We start from the raw sequence: 14,536 nt of genomic DNA, 5'->3' as shown, positions 1-14,536 counted from the left end.
CATTTTCATAAATGTTGCCAAGTGTGACTTGATTCCACCTGAGCTTATTGATTAATTGTTATAGTAGATTCCTCTATAATCTTGATTCTCTATGCTTGATTATTCTGTACATGCATTTGAGGGAACATTGAGAGGAATTACGAGGGGTTGATGAGTAATCAAATTGATTCCGAATTGTGAAATGATTTCTTTTGTAAATTGATTTCATTTCCTATATTTCAAAGACTTATGAGTGGTAGCCTTGATTATACTCCTTTATGAGTAGTTAAATTTGATCTGAATTGTGAAATGACTTCTTTTGTAAATTGATTCCATTTTCTCTATTTCAAAGATTTGTAGAGCCCATTTCAGTGGTATATTGAGTTGCATTGCACACCCTTGACCCCTCACTCCCAACCCTAATGTTAGTTTATGATTGGGTCGGAGTCGAGTGAGTGGTAGTCTTAATTATGCTCCTTTTTAGTAGAGTATTGGGAGGGTGCATTATGGCATTTATGCATGGCTTGGCAGTATCTGCAGGACACTTATAGTCGATGGGGTTGAACATCGGCCTTTGTGCACATAGTAGCCTTCTGGGTGGGCGGAGCCCAGTCCCTTCCTAGGGGGGGCACGGCCCTAGGCGTAGGATCGGCCGGTCCTACGACTTATATTCTGCTTGCCGCCGGGCATAGTAAGACCCCGTGAGGTGCAGTATGGCTTTCCGCGGATGTAGAATTTCCGCGAGGTGCCGTTTAGTACGTAGATGTGAGATGGATTTCTGTTCTGGATACTGGCCAGCATTTATATGATCAGTGTGGTGTCTTATCCTGCATATGCATGTGACAGTAGGGAGTTGTTGCTGGTTCGCCTGGGGCGTAAAACCCACCTCCCGATAGCTGTCTAGCATTTATGTTATCGGTATGGTGTCTTATCCTGCATATGCATGTGACAGTAGGGAGTTGTTGCTGGTTCGCCTGGGGCGTAAAACCCACCTCCCGACAGCTGTCTAGCATTTATGTTATCGGTATGGTGTCTTATCCTGCATATGCATGTGACAGTAGGGAGTTGTTGCTGGTTCGCCTGGGGCGTAAAACCCACCTCCCGACAGCTGTCTAGTGATGATTTACATATTGGTGTGGTGTCATATTCGATGTATGCATATGGCAGTAGGGAGTTGTTGCTGGTTCGCCTGGGGCGTAAAACCCACCTCCCGATAGCTGTCTAGTGATGATTTCAGCATATTGACACCTGATTTGTATGTTCCAGCATTATGATCTGTTGAGCATATTCATGAGTAGCATATATGTTTACTTGATTATTCCATATATGCTTCAGATGAGTTGATATTGATTGTGGTGATATTGATGATTTACTCCATATTCTCTATGTTGAGATCATGTTCATCTTGTTATTGATCTTGAGATTTCATCTCGAGCCATGATTATATTCTGTCTCATGTGCATAGTACTCTCTACTCCACTCACTGAGTATTTATATACTCACTCCCCAGTTTGGTGTTTTTGATTGCAGGGCAGGTATTGTATAGAGAGGAGCAGGGTTAGAGATTGCCTGCTAGCTGTGCCGCTCCATAGTATAGTATAGTATAGTATAGTATAATGTAGATAGAGGTTTATTCCCTTTTGGTGTATTATAAACCTTCTGTTGTATTTAGTGTATAGTTACAGTCATAGATCCTGTTGTGGATATGGGTTTGACCATGGATAGAATGGGAACCAGATTTTTATACAGTTGAGTTATATGCCTGTGATGATGTATTGATATATATTGTCCAGGTTCGTTATGTGACAGGTTATGTGATTGCTGCTCTGACAGGTAGCGTTTTGTATGTAATGAGATAATCCTGACAGGTCACCATAGGAAAGGTGATCATTTTGTGCATGCATCATGCCAAAATTTTCAGAATTTATTGATGATTAATAGGTAGTAGGGTTCTACGTGGTGGCTGGTGGCCTTATGCCTACCCGCACCCTAGGACCGTCGCGGCGGCCCGCCGGGAACGGGGCGGGGGTCGTGACAGGCGCTCTCTAGCCGAGCACCCTTCTGGTTGGTGCCCTTTGGTCGAGCGCCCCTTCTTGGCGCTCTCTCTGGTCGGTGCTCTCTGGTCGGGCGCCTTCCTGGTCGGCGCTTTTTGGCCGAACATCTTTCTGGTCGGCGCTCTTTGGCCGAGCGCCTTTCCGGTCGGCGCTCTTTGGCCGAGCGCCTCCGTGTCGGTATGACTTGGGGTTTTTCCCCCAACAAGTAGTGTCTCAGCAAAATACCATCTTGTCTAGGCTTGGCCTGACGGTCTCATTTCAAAACATAATACAAGAGCATCATGTACTTGTGCCTTTTTTTTTTTTGCTGCTTAGGAAAAGAGGAAGGGGGAGGAAGGGACAAGTTCATCCCCGCATAGCAGCCCCTACTGGGCCTCCACTTTGCTAGAAGAATGTTCGATGCGGGTATAACTGACTCGTGTGTTGGGCACGTCGGCCGTTTTTACTCATATTCTCTCCACCCGTGGCTCGGGTCAATTATCTCTCTGGGTCTCGATCCGAACATCCGTGTAAGTACGTCATATCCGGCACCATCGAGGCTACCAGCGGACCAATAAGCCCTCCTACCTCATATGTTCAAGCGGGGGGCATCCGGTCTCTGCATTTAATCGACGCCCGCACGTTTCAAACTCGGACCGCGCGAATGGAAGTAAAGGCTTAGTTCTACTGAGCTCACCTTAGTGGCCAGTTTGGTGTACTTGTTCATGTTTGGTGTATATTCATGTGCTATAAATTAATAATCCTATCTATTGCTAAATGAATTACTTGTGCTTGTCTGATGAATGTCTTGTGGATTTTAAATTGCCAATGACATACATTGTTAATGCCTCTAGCGATCATCTGCCCATTCTTGTCAGTACATGGTTTTAAAGTAGAAATAATAACCATCATTACATTATAGTGGGTTCCAAATACCCTCTATTAATAATTTATTACATATCTAATTAATTTTAATATATAATGGGCATTTAACTAACAACAGTTTACAGCTATTATCTTCCTGCCATTGTCCAGTGAAAACAACTCTGTTTTTTTTTTCAAAAAAAAACAAATTTCTGTGTCAATTTATAAAAAATACCTAACTCTGGGAACGGAATGTCCTCAACAGCTAGTTATTTGTTAATATAATAATAATCATTATATTAGATTAAAAGAATCGATCGAATCCATGGCTGGATTTGCAAAACAAACGACAATTAAGTAATTGATAGATCTTGACATAAATAGTTGGTAAAAAAGAGAGGTTTCCAGGACAGGATGCGGACCTTGATTAAAATCCTCCGAGCGCCGGAATGCCGAATCATTAAAGGCAGTGGTGTAATGTTCTGAGCCATTTTGATGGTGCTACTCGGCCAGCCTATTTAACCTCCCAATACCCCTCATATATAAAATTTGGACCCTGCCATTAATTCCACGATGGGTGATTATCATAGATCATGAGACCCATCTCATCTACAGTATGGCGCTGCACACAAAAAAATCTTGTGCGCACGGGCGGCGCTTTGGATTGATTCGGATTAGATACCAGTCAGGTTGGATGCAGATTGGGTCACAAATTCATTGACCCAAACCCGATCGGTTTATTAAACATGTTAAAGTTTTATATCTAAATCCGACCTATTTACTAAAAAAATAACCTGTCGTAACCCACATAATCTATTTATTTAACAAACCAAATAGAATTAAATAAATTTTTAATAAATTAAATAGATTTAAACAGGTTAAACATGTTAAGCTGGCCAAGTTAAACCAATCATAAATAGATTAAGCAGGTTTTAAATAGATTAAATAGTTTTTAAATAAAGTAAATGGGTCGAATAATGATCTGATCTAATTATTAAATGGATCAAAACAGATTAAACAAGTCAAAAGTCTAAATCTAAATTCAGCCTATTTAATAAGGAGGTTTAGACGATTAATTTGTTTATAACCGAAATCCATTTATATCAAATCTAAATCTGTTTAAAGTTGGTTGTTCATAGATCGGGTTGATAGGTCGGATTATAAATTGATATTCTTATACACCATAGGCCATGTGCCATGCATCATTCTGAGCACAAAGTTTTATGCATTAGTGGATGGCAGATGATGGCCATGAGCAGAAATTCCTATGTTCTGCCGTTGTGTTTTGCAGTTGGTTACTAATCACGACTATTACTAAAAGTCCCTCATTAGACCACTAATTCCGAGGTGCTCATCAATGGGCTCATCGTAAATCCTAACCATCCAAATCGTGGACCCAGAGACTAAGGCCCTGTTTGGAGAGCTTTTGAAGGGCCAAAAAGTACTTTCTGACCCTCCAAAAGTACTTTCAGATAAAAAATGGTGTTTGGTAAAATTTTCGGAAAGATGTTTTAGTTTTTACGGAAAGCTGAAAATAGCTTTTGGGGAGAAGCTCCAATTTGGAGCTTTCCGAAAACACTATTTTCAGCTTTGTCGGGAAGCTGTTTTTTGGACCAAAATACCCCATTTAAATCTCACTTTTTCTTCCAAAATCCTCATCTTGCCTCTTCCTCTCTCACCCATCCCCTTCCTCTCCCTCTCTATCTTCTTCTTCCTCTCAACACTGCCGTCAATGTTCCTTCTTCCTCTTCTTTTTTTTTTTTTGTTTTGGGAGCTCGTGGTTGCCCATGGTGGCAGCCACCATGCCGACCACCACCCATGACCGGCAACCCCTCTATATTTCAATGAAATAAAATAATAAATAAATAAAATAAATAAATAAAAAAGAAAATAATGAGTGAGTGGCAAATAATCTGATCTAAATAAATAAATAAATAAATAATATTAATAATTATTTAATCAATTTTATCACCTAGCTAGAAAATTGAATAGAGAGATAAATGGTTATTAGAAGGATGAAAAATTAATTTACACTAATAATTATAATATTTTATATATTTATTATTGTATTATACTATAAATATAATATTATATTACATTATATCATAATGCATTGATGTGTTATGTTAAATAATTTAATATTATATTAAATTATTATTCTATAATACATGATGTTATAGTACTATATTATAATAATATCATATTACATTATATTAATATTATACTATATAATATATTTATGTATTAATATATATTATATTTTATTATGCTCTGTTGTATAATATTGGTAATGTCCTTTATGGTCATTTTGTCACACAAAAAGTACTTTCTCAGTTTGTTTACCAAACACATGTTAAAGTGCCACAGCACTTTAGAAATGTAGTTACCAAACAGCAAACAACTTTTTATTAACGCTCTGCTTCAGACAACTCTACTTCCAACAGCTCTACTTCCAAAAGCTCTACTACTAACAGCTCCCCCAAACAGGGCCTAAGGTTCTGTTTGAAGGAGCTTTTGGAGGGCCAAAAAGCACTTTCTGGCCATCTAAAAGTACTTTTAGATAAAAAATTATGTTTGTTAAAATTTTCGGAAAGCTATTTCAGCTTTTGTGGGAAGCTGAAAATAGCTTTTGGAGAGAACCTCCAATTTGGAACTTTCCGAAAACGTTGTTTTTCAGTTTTTTCGGAAAGCTGTTTTTTGGACCAAAATACCCCCATTTAAATCATACTTTTCCCCCAAAATCCTCATCCTGCCTCTTCCTCTCTCACCCATCCTCTCCCTCTCCCTCTCTATCTTCTTCTTCCTCTCAACGTTGCCGCCTCTGTTCCTTCTTTCTCTTCTTTTTTTTTTTTTTTGTTTTGGGAGCTCGAGGCTGCCCACGGTGGCGGCCACCATGCTGGCCACCACCCATAGCCGGCGACCCCTCTATGTTTCAATGAAATAAAATAATAAAATAATAAATAAATAGAATAAAATAAATAAAAAGAAAAATAATGAGTGAGTGGCAAATAATCTAATCTAAATAAATAAATAAATAAATAAAAATAAATATTAGTAATTATTTAACCAATTTTATTACTTAGATAGAAAATTTGTTAGAGAGATAAATAGTCATTAGAAGTATGAAAAATTAATTTACACTAATAATTATAATATTTTATATATTTATTATTGCATTATGCTATAAATATAATATTATATTACATTATATCATAATACATTGATATGTTATGTTAAATAATTTAATATTATATTAAATTATTATTCTATAATACATAATGTTGGAGTACTATATTATAATAATATTATATTACATTACATTAATATTATACTATATCATATATTTATGTATTAATACATATTATATTTTATTATGCTCTGTTATATAATACTGGTATGTCCTTTATGGTCATTTTATCACAAAAAAGTACTTTCTCAATTTGTTTACCAAACACATATTAAAGTGCTATGGCACTTTAAGAAAGTAGTTATCAAACAGCAAACAACTTTTTTATAAACGCTCCGCTTCAGACAGCTCTACTACTAAAAGCTTTTCCAAACAGGGTCTAAGACTCTCCTCGACCATCCGATCAACTTTTATGTCTCTCTCTCCCTCTCTTTGAATCCTGCAAGTGTGGATAGAGGTCACTGTGAAAAACGAGGTGCGGATGAGTACTAAAAAAAAAAAGTATTTTTTGGAGCCTATACTTATAAGTATTGTAATACTCTGATGCTTTTAAAAATGTCGCAAAAGCGTAGATTACATGGGAGTGAAAAATTTTTTTGCCGACATTTTTTGAAAGCATCAGCAAAAAATGAAAGCTTTGCCCTGCGAACGCATCCCCAGCAGCAACTACAAGACGGGCATTGTCCCCGACGGCATCATCCGCGGCATCGTTGAGTACGACTTCGTCGTCGACAATTGGCTCCGTGACATCCACCACGACTTCCAAAAGCGCCGCCGCCCCCTCATTGCCGGCCTCGCCGTCTTCCGCTGCCACAGAGCTACCAGGCCTGTGGACTACTGCATCTTGGGGAAGCACCAACCACCAATTTAGATATTAACATTGGTGTAAATACCATACGACCAATGAGGTGACTTCTGCATTGCTCAAAGAGATTATAATTACCATTTCTTCAATTGCTATCGCACAAACTTTTGTGCGCTGTATATAGGTCCCGTGCAATAATCTGAGCCGACAAAAGTTCAATAGAATCTTTCCCGGAGTAAAAACTGTGATATACTGGCTTCGGAAAGGGCACCTGTAGCAATAAGAAAATATTAAGTGTACCAAAAAAAAGAAAATATTAAAAAATATTGCGATATGCATCCCTTCCGTTCCTTCTAAAATCTGCTCTACATCCGCATAGAGATAACCGAGCTGACTCAATTCAAATGGAGTGACTATCAAATCCTATCACGTGCATTCACTTGTCAGTTGGACTTGCAGAAGAGAGAGAGAGAGAGAGAGAGAGACTCGACCAACATCAAATCTAATAAGCTGGCTTGAAAATGTAAAATCCCAGAGGCCAAAGCAGGGACGCATTCTGTTCACAGAATAGAATGCCGAGACAACCTATTATCAGCAAGAAAGCCAGATCGCAAGGCTTCCGAGAAGCATCGCAGACCCTCCAGGAAAGCAATCATCGTTATCAAACAAAGGCTGCTTTTAAGAACAATAATGAGATTTCAATGCCAAAGAAGTCAACTTCGTCCCACCAAAACAAAATTTTCTATAGGTGGTATGCATCAAGTTGCCATCGGATCATAGTCTAATTCATAACGCACTTTATTATGTCTGATAGTTTTTGATTAAATATGTCTGTTAAAAATTTGACAACGTCGGTAGCCTATAAGAAAACTAGTCTGAGCCCCGATAGAGCTTCCCGAAGACGTGCAGAAGGGCAACAACAGCAATGAATCCGATGCTCATAATGAGGACAGTGTTGGGTGAAATCTTGCGCCCTGCAGCCTCATCTGTGTAAAACTGGAGCATTGTACTGGCACCTCCTCCAGCTGCACCACCACCTCCAGTTGTCCTCCGCCTGCGCAAGCTTGCAGCAGCTGCTGCACTGCCCCTGGGTGGTGCTTCGCCATTGGCTACCATTTTGCTTCAGAGTCTGCTTAAAAAATGAGCACAAATTAATTCAGAATTATGAGAAATGATGTACGCATGTTGATAAAATTGCTCGCGCTTATGTTATCCAGTATTTCTGAAAAAGATTGTCATAGAAGTTTGAAAAGAGGAGAAAGAAGAAGAAAACTGCCGTCGAAGACTACATGATTCATAGCCCATCAAAAACTGGATCTGGTTATCTGGCATGGATGATTTAATTGGCTTACTCGAGGACAGATGCAGGAAACAGCTTCTTAATAATACCAGAACTTACCAACAAGCAACCATGAACAATCAAGAAAAAATGTGAAAGGCCATAGCACGATTTATATGCAGACAACCAGACCAGTCTCAGAGCAATGAGTACAACGCCAGAATAAAGCCCTGGACGTGATCATTTAACCATTCTGATAAATAGATCAAAATAAAATATAGCCCAACTCATCTTCGGTTTAAAAAGATCTTGTTTCAAACAAGAGATGCTAATGCAAGCGGTTTCATTGTGGGATTAGGAACAGGCAATGGCTGAAACATTGCGGACAAGCAAGATGATAGGTGGCTACAGCAGCACCAATCTTAAGATATAAGCACAGGAGGAAATTGTTAAGAAAACAAGTTTCTCTAATCCTTCGACTGCTCCATAGAGAGAGAAAGTGTGTGTGTGTCTGTGAAAGAGAGAGAGATGAAAAAAGGTTCTAGGCTAAAACAACTTAGGTTTTTCCAAGGTGAAACCTTTGTGGCACGCACTATAGTGTTTAGCCAAATATCCTACATTTAGATAAAAACCCTGATGCAAAACGAGCATAATTTCATACAATTATGGTTTAAGATAAAGGTTTGCAGAACTAGGAGGGACGGTAATATGAAAATTGAGGGTTCCTATTTCTAGTTGATAGAATTTCAAGTTAGGGATTTCAAAACAGTTGCCATGTTTGAAGAAAACTGAGTTTGAATCAAACCCAGCAAATTTGACAGATTTTCTGCAGATAAAATTACCAAGCAGCAGAAGGTAGTTGGCAAAATCTTTCAACATAATGATGTTCCAAAATCTTCAGCAAGGGGATCCTCAAAAAAACAGCATCTAAAAGAATAAGAAATATTATAACCTACCAGGACATGGCGATTTTACCAATGAGAAGTGAAAGATATCTTCTGAAAATTCTAAATTCAAAGCTAATCCCATTTCATACAAGCAGGCCGATTCGCATTTCAATAAAGAGAAACGACTCTTGTCTTGACTTCTCCACCTAATCGACTTAGGTAAGTTCTAATCTAAGCAAAACGCTTATAACTTATTTTTTTTTTTGGAAACTCTCGAAGGATCTTCCAAACAGGCTGTAAAAAGTTGGTAGGACCATATTCCAGCGCTTGCACGCACAATGCAGGCTGCAGCTGTATCTCTCCAAACCCTATAAACCAACTAGGTGGCACAAGAAAAATACCCCCAAATCTCAGGTTTTTGTTATGTAGTGCAATAAAATTTGTAATCACATATAGTGTAGAAAGCTTTTTGCATCGCATAAATGCCACTGTGTAAATATCAGACTGGCCACATGTTGCAGTCCTCTTTAAAAGAAAAATATAAAAGATATATATAGCGGGAGAAAAAAAGATAAGAAAAATATGAAAGCTAGATACTTGATTTCTGATCCTCTACCATGTAACCTAAATATAAAATAAAAAAACACTTTAGAACAAACAAATATGAAGAGGTTCTTTCCCCGTGCAAATTGCATGTCACTTTAAGAAAAGGAGAGAGAAAGCTAAGCAAAATTTTTTTTTAACAGAAAAGGCATTGAGAAGTCATGGCAAAAAACTAACACCAAACCATGTCATATAACAACAACCAAATCTTAACAATATCCAAAGTTCTATCACTGGCCTAGCTTCCTCTTAATATTGATTTTCTAATTTGGCCAAAGGAAAATAATATGATAAACTGATTAATGAAATGAGTTGTAATTTGGACAATATAAAAATGATTGCACATCATGAATAAACTGAATTTGGTTGTAATTTTTTTATGAGAACACACGACCTTACCATTTTTTTTCTTTTTATATTAAAAACAACTTTATAAGACTTGCACTTTATCACTGCCTCATATTTTTTATCAGTGATGTGGCTGTATACGACAATAACTGTCAAAAGCCATTTTTTTGGGCTTGCAATGGAACACTCTGAAAAATCAATTATCCTATATTATAGTATCTGACCAGCACTCATTTAACAGAAATGAGTTTGCTACAATGAAGAAAAGAAAAGGTACAGGATCAAAAAATAAAAGACCACATTATCTGAATGAAGCCAGTTGGACTTTGCCCAACATTTCCACAACTAAATAAATAACTGTTATAATAGAAAAGTTCTGTCATATCTCAATAGGTCAATCTTGGAGCACATCCAATGCCTATGGAGCAATATTTATCCAGCCTCTGTCGCATATTTATGCCCTCAATATAGTAGATTCTATGGTAAATGATTACTGCTTTTCAGCTAAAACCCAAGGACAACATATACTAGTGTCCTGCAAAAAAAAAATCAGTACAACACAGCTCTCCAGACTCACAAAATCCTACTAGCAGTATTTATGAGGACTTTTGAAAAAGTTAGACGCCTTTACCTCATAAATGTCGAAGCACATAACTTCTAAAAAGTTTGACATGGTCAAACTAGTGAAGCCTGTTAATGCCAGAACTTTAAAATAACACATCCTGTCACTGTCTCTGATATGCAGATCGATAAAACTAACGCCTTATTTGGATTCCAGAGCACTTTATCTGGGGATAAAATATGCTTCGATCTTTATATAACCAAAAAAGTTTAGAAGCTTGAGGAGAAATTATGCAAGCGGGATGAAGTTTTAACAGTAATGGGAAACTTTAATTCAAGGCAGCCTGCAAAAGGAAAATCACCTCTCAAATAAAAGATATAATCCCAAAGCTTCAGGGAATATGGGCTCTGGTTGGTTTCAATCCTGGTGCTTCCCTTCCCTTCAAATATTTCTCTCCTCATTGCTTCAAACTATAACTCGTCCTTATCCAAATGAATAGCATACCCAGCCATCCAAACAAAAAAAAAAAAAAATAGATGGAGGGTTTAATCTATCTATAATTATACAGAATCTAGATAGAATTTCCTGTACAAGGATAATCTAATGTCTTCCCGAGGCCATTCGAGTTATATAAGGTTTTTGTAGCATTACTGACAATCAGAGATGCATGAGATCCTCCTGATCTGCAGAAGTGTATTATAATATAGCTACTCATTAAGATTCAACTAAAAGTAATGGCCATCAACTCTTGCATTTAACCATATCGAGCCCCACTCATCTAATTCAACTTTATCATACTCAATTTCTTTAAATTCAAGACAACAATTTATCCGGTTTTCGGTTGATGAACTAAAATTTCTGTAACACAACTCCTTGTGCTATTGAGGGTGTCCCATACTAAGCCACTACTTACAGATGTTTGAATCCTGCAACTCATAACAGAGCTGGACATGTTAAAGGCGAATCCTTTTGGATGAATGAAGTAGCATCAGCAATGCTAGTTTGCAGAGCTCAAACATAACTCATAATTCTCAAAGTGGCTTGATCTAAGACTAACTTTCAGGTGTTCCATGAATAAAGGTGCATAGACAGAACAAATATATACGTAAGCAAGCCTTTACTGCAATACCAAGATGAAATAAATCAATGGCTTCAGTCTAAAGCTAACCAAAGAAGGTGCTCTTCAAGTCAAGATATATGGTTGATTTATAATTCCTTGCTCATCTATGCATGAGCCCATCGACTCGATCTATGGTTCTAACAGACAAGCTGCCATCAAAATGGTTAGTAGCCAAAAACTTACACCTACAGATGGTAATAGCTACGAGATGTGAATGGTACATGCCTCCTGTAATATATATAAGGAAAAAGAACCAGAAAACAAACCAATGGCAAGCTCCTTGATAGTTCCTTCCATTGAAATCATCACTTAAGCCATCTAGACATAAGTAACTAGAACTGCTTTCATTTCCACCAAAAAGGATATAACAACAAGCAGATAAATTGAACGCCTCAGGTTCATAGTAAAGGTATTCGATTCAAGCTTCACGCATAACACAACTCAACAGATAGATTATTCAGCGGTTAAATCATTACATGAAGCTCGTGGAAAGCCTCACTGTCAATTTAACTTCATCGATGACACCATGTTGCCAATCCAAGAAGGCAAAATATATCTTGCAGGTTCAAATTAAAATCTTTTTACAATAAGACGATGATAATTAAAGTGGCTAACCCGCAGATCACGAGTTAACAACCAAATCAGTAGAGCAATAATTCTAACAACTTTGATTGCTTAGGGTTTTTATGTGATTAGACGCATCTTATTTTGATTATCATAGTTTTGATTCAAATAGCAATCATCAAAGTTTTGATTCAAATACAGCATCTCCATCTCGATCCAAGATAAGCATCATAATCTTTAGAAGCAGGGAGAAAGAAACTAAGTAAAACGAAAACATCATCAAAATGTAAATCTGGACGAATGATAAACAAAAGATTACAACAAAAGATAGCGTCCAACACCAAAAGAAATCAAATAAATCGGCAGTAAATTTCGTTCTTCTTCGCTCGAATTCCATAATCGAAACCCTAGATCCGGTTAAATTAGCGAAGAAAAAGCAATCTGGCGAACAAGAAAGGGCTCAAATCTAATAAAACTAAATCTAGGCCAAAAAAATGAAAAGAAAATAGGACCTAAGGCCCGGATCTATCGATAAAAACACAAAAACCCCTCTCCCCGTCCACATCAAACCAGATTTATTCTCGAAAATCCGAGTTACAAAGCCCAAAGCTCAAAGATCGCGCAAGAACAGCAATGGGGAGACGAGAGAGAGAGAGAGAGAGAGAGAGAGAGAGGACGCGAGGGAGGGGGGAAGGTACCCGGAGCGGTCCCAGCGGCGCAACTCGGGGTTATTCCTCGGGAAGAGACTGCAGGGCGCGTCGCACGCTTTCTTCGACCGGGCCAGGCGGCTTTATATATTATTAGCAGCAGGATGTGCGCCTGCCACGCGGCAAAGCACGCACATTGTTTCATTGACCAGGACGTTCCTAAGTCTAGCCCGATTTGACCCAACCGATGCTCTTATTCCCAGAAAATGCTTACGTGGAGCCAATTAAGTGTGCAATTGAAGTTCCTCAGGCTCGGTCATCCCGGCTTAGCAAGTCAACATTCAACCTTGTCTATATATTGCATCAGTTTTTAAATTATATTAATCTTTTCATCCAATATTGTTCATATACACCGAAGAAGCAGCACCTTAACAGCCAGATTTGAATTGGCTAGAATTGTGCAGTGGACACCTTTAATTCATGTGGTTGGTTTAGTCCAAAACTGCCATAAGTGGGGAGTGGTTAGATGTTAAATTGTTGAGCCAACAATATATGAGCTCATGGAGGTTGAGTTTCATGCATATCAATAAGTACCCAAAAGTATTTCTTTTACTATCAATCATTAGAAAATTCTGGACGATAAATATTTAGGGTTTTGCTATGGTACTCCTACAAGAATTGTATGGTGCAATTTCTACCATTCGATTCAAAATAAATAATTTATATCATTTCTTGATTAATTGGTAGTACATGTCAAAAGTGTAGAGTTTATTTACAAATCTTTGAAGACTATGCCCTAATCCAAGATATTCTCCACCTTCCTCCTTTTTCTTTGCCGTCACAGTTGTACCATGATTACTAGTCCATTTCAAAATTCTGGGATCTAAAGAGATTTTTTTTTAGCATGAGATCTTAAGAGATTTCATTATTTTTTGAGAAAACAAATTAGAGGGGATGGCCTATCCAATTTATTAAGATGATAAATAAAAAAAAATATAATATTCATAATGGAACTCAACACAACCATGCATCCATACAACATCTATACAATATATAAATGTCCCACATTGTAATTCATAGAAAAGTTCGGAATCGAAATTTGAACTAGTATCTCCAAGGCGTGTCACGATTCAATGGAAAAGGGCTAAAGTTCTTAAGAGAGTCTTAACATGCCACCAGCCATAGAACATTTTGGTCATACTTGTCAAAAGGTAATGCACCACTAGCCACAGGCTCCTTTAGTCAACTTTGTTGAGAGATTAGATACCACTGTCATCAATGTTTAGCACCTTATCTTCATTGGTCGAGGGGAGGGGGAGGGAGATAAAAAAAAGAGGATAGGAGAGGAAAGAGAGAAAGAGAAAGCAGGGAAAGAGATGGAGGGAGGGAGGGGGAGACAAGGAGAGGGAGAAAGAGAGAAGTGCCATCAAGGAGAGAAAGAGGGAGGGGGAGAGAGAGAGAGAAAGGAGGAAAGGGATGCCCAATAACCAATCCAAGTGCATAAGTATGTTGAAAACTACAAATGGTGCTATTCTATTCTTATTGCTTCTATGCGAAGTTTATTTTCTTCCTTTTTGTTACAAAAATGAAGTCACTTTAAAATATATGTCTCTCTCTTTCCTCTCTCTCTCTCTCTCTCTCTCTCTCTCTCTCTCTCC

The 14,536-nt window shown here is 37.9% G+C and overlaps 1 protein-coding gene across 3 annotated transcripts; it reads right to left on the bottom strand.

Annotated features, from left to right (window-relative positions):
- Positions 1 to 7,645: 7,645 nt before the first annotated feature.
- LOC103712956 (protein transport protein Sec61 subunit beta-like) lies at positions 7,646 to 13,039 on the bottom strand. Of its 3 annotated transcripts, none has more exons than XM_088709904.1 (2): positions 12,930 to 13,039; positions 7,646 to 7,997 (listed from the first exon to the last, which is right to left on the bottom strand). In XM_088709904.1, exon 2 carries the CDS (start codon positions 7,982 to 7,984, stop codon positions 7,739 to 7,741), a length of 246 nt encoding a protein of 81 aa, XP_088566030.1. In that variant the 5' UTR covers positions 7,985 to 7,997; positions 12,930 to 13,039; the 3' UTR covers positions 7,646 to 7,738. The 3 variants fall into 3 exon arrangements, with proteins under 3 accessions (XP_088566030.1, XP_088566036.1, XP_088566035.1); XM_088709910.1 differs by having other exon boundaries at positions 7,646 to 8,000; positions 12,930 to 13,027; XM_088709909.2 differs by lacking the exon at positions 12,930 to 13,039 and adding an exon at positions 10,617 to 12,918.
- Positions 13,040 to 14,536: the final 1,497 nt, after the last annotated feature.

The sequence above is a fragment of the Phoenix dactylifera genome, chromosome 1, assembly GCF_051530095.1.
Source record: "Phoenix dactylifera cultivar Ajwa chromosome 1, Ajwa_hap1_PhDact_Kaust_v1.1, whole genome shotgun sequence".
Lineage (NCBI taxonomy): Eukaryota > Viridiplantae > Streptophyta > Magnoliopsida > Arecales > Arecaceae > Phoenix > Phoenix dactylifera.
Note: the sequence above shows the minus strand (reverse complement) of the source record. Positions and strands in the feature narration are given on the sequence as shown.

Excerpts from the sequence above, each read along its gene's own strand:
- LOC103712956 (XM_088709904.1), bottom strand. The coding sequence starts at position 7,984 with ATGGTAGCCAATGGCGAAGCACCACCCAGGGGCAGTGCAGCAGCTGCT.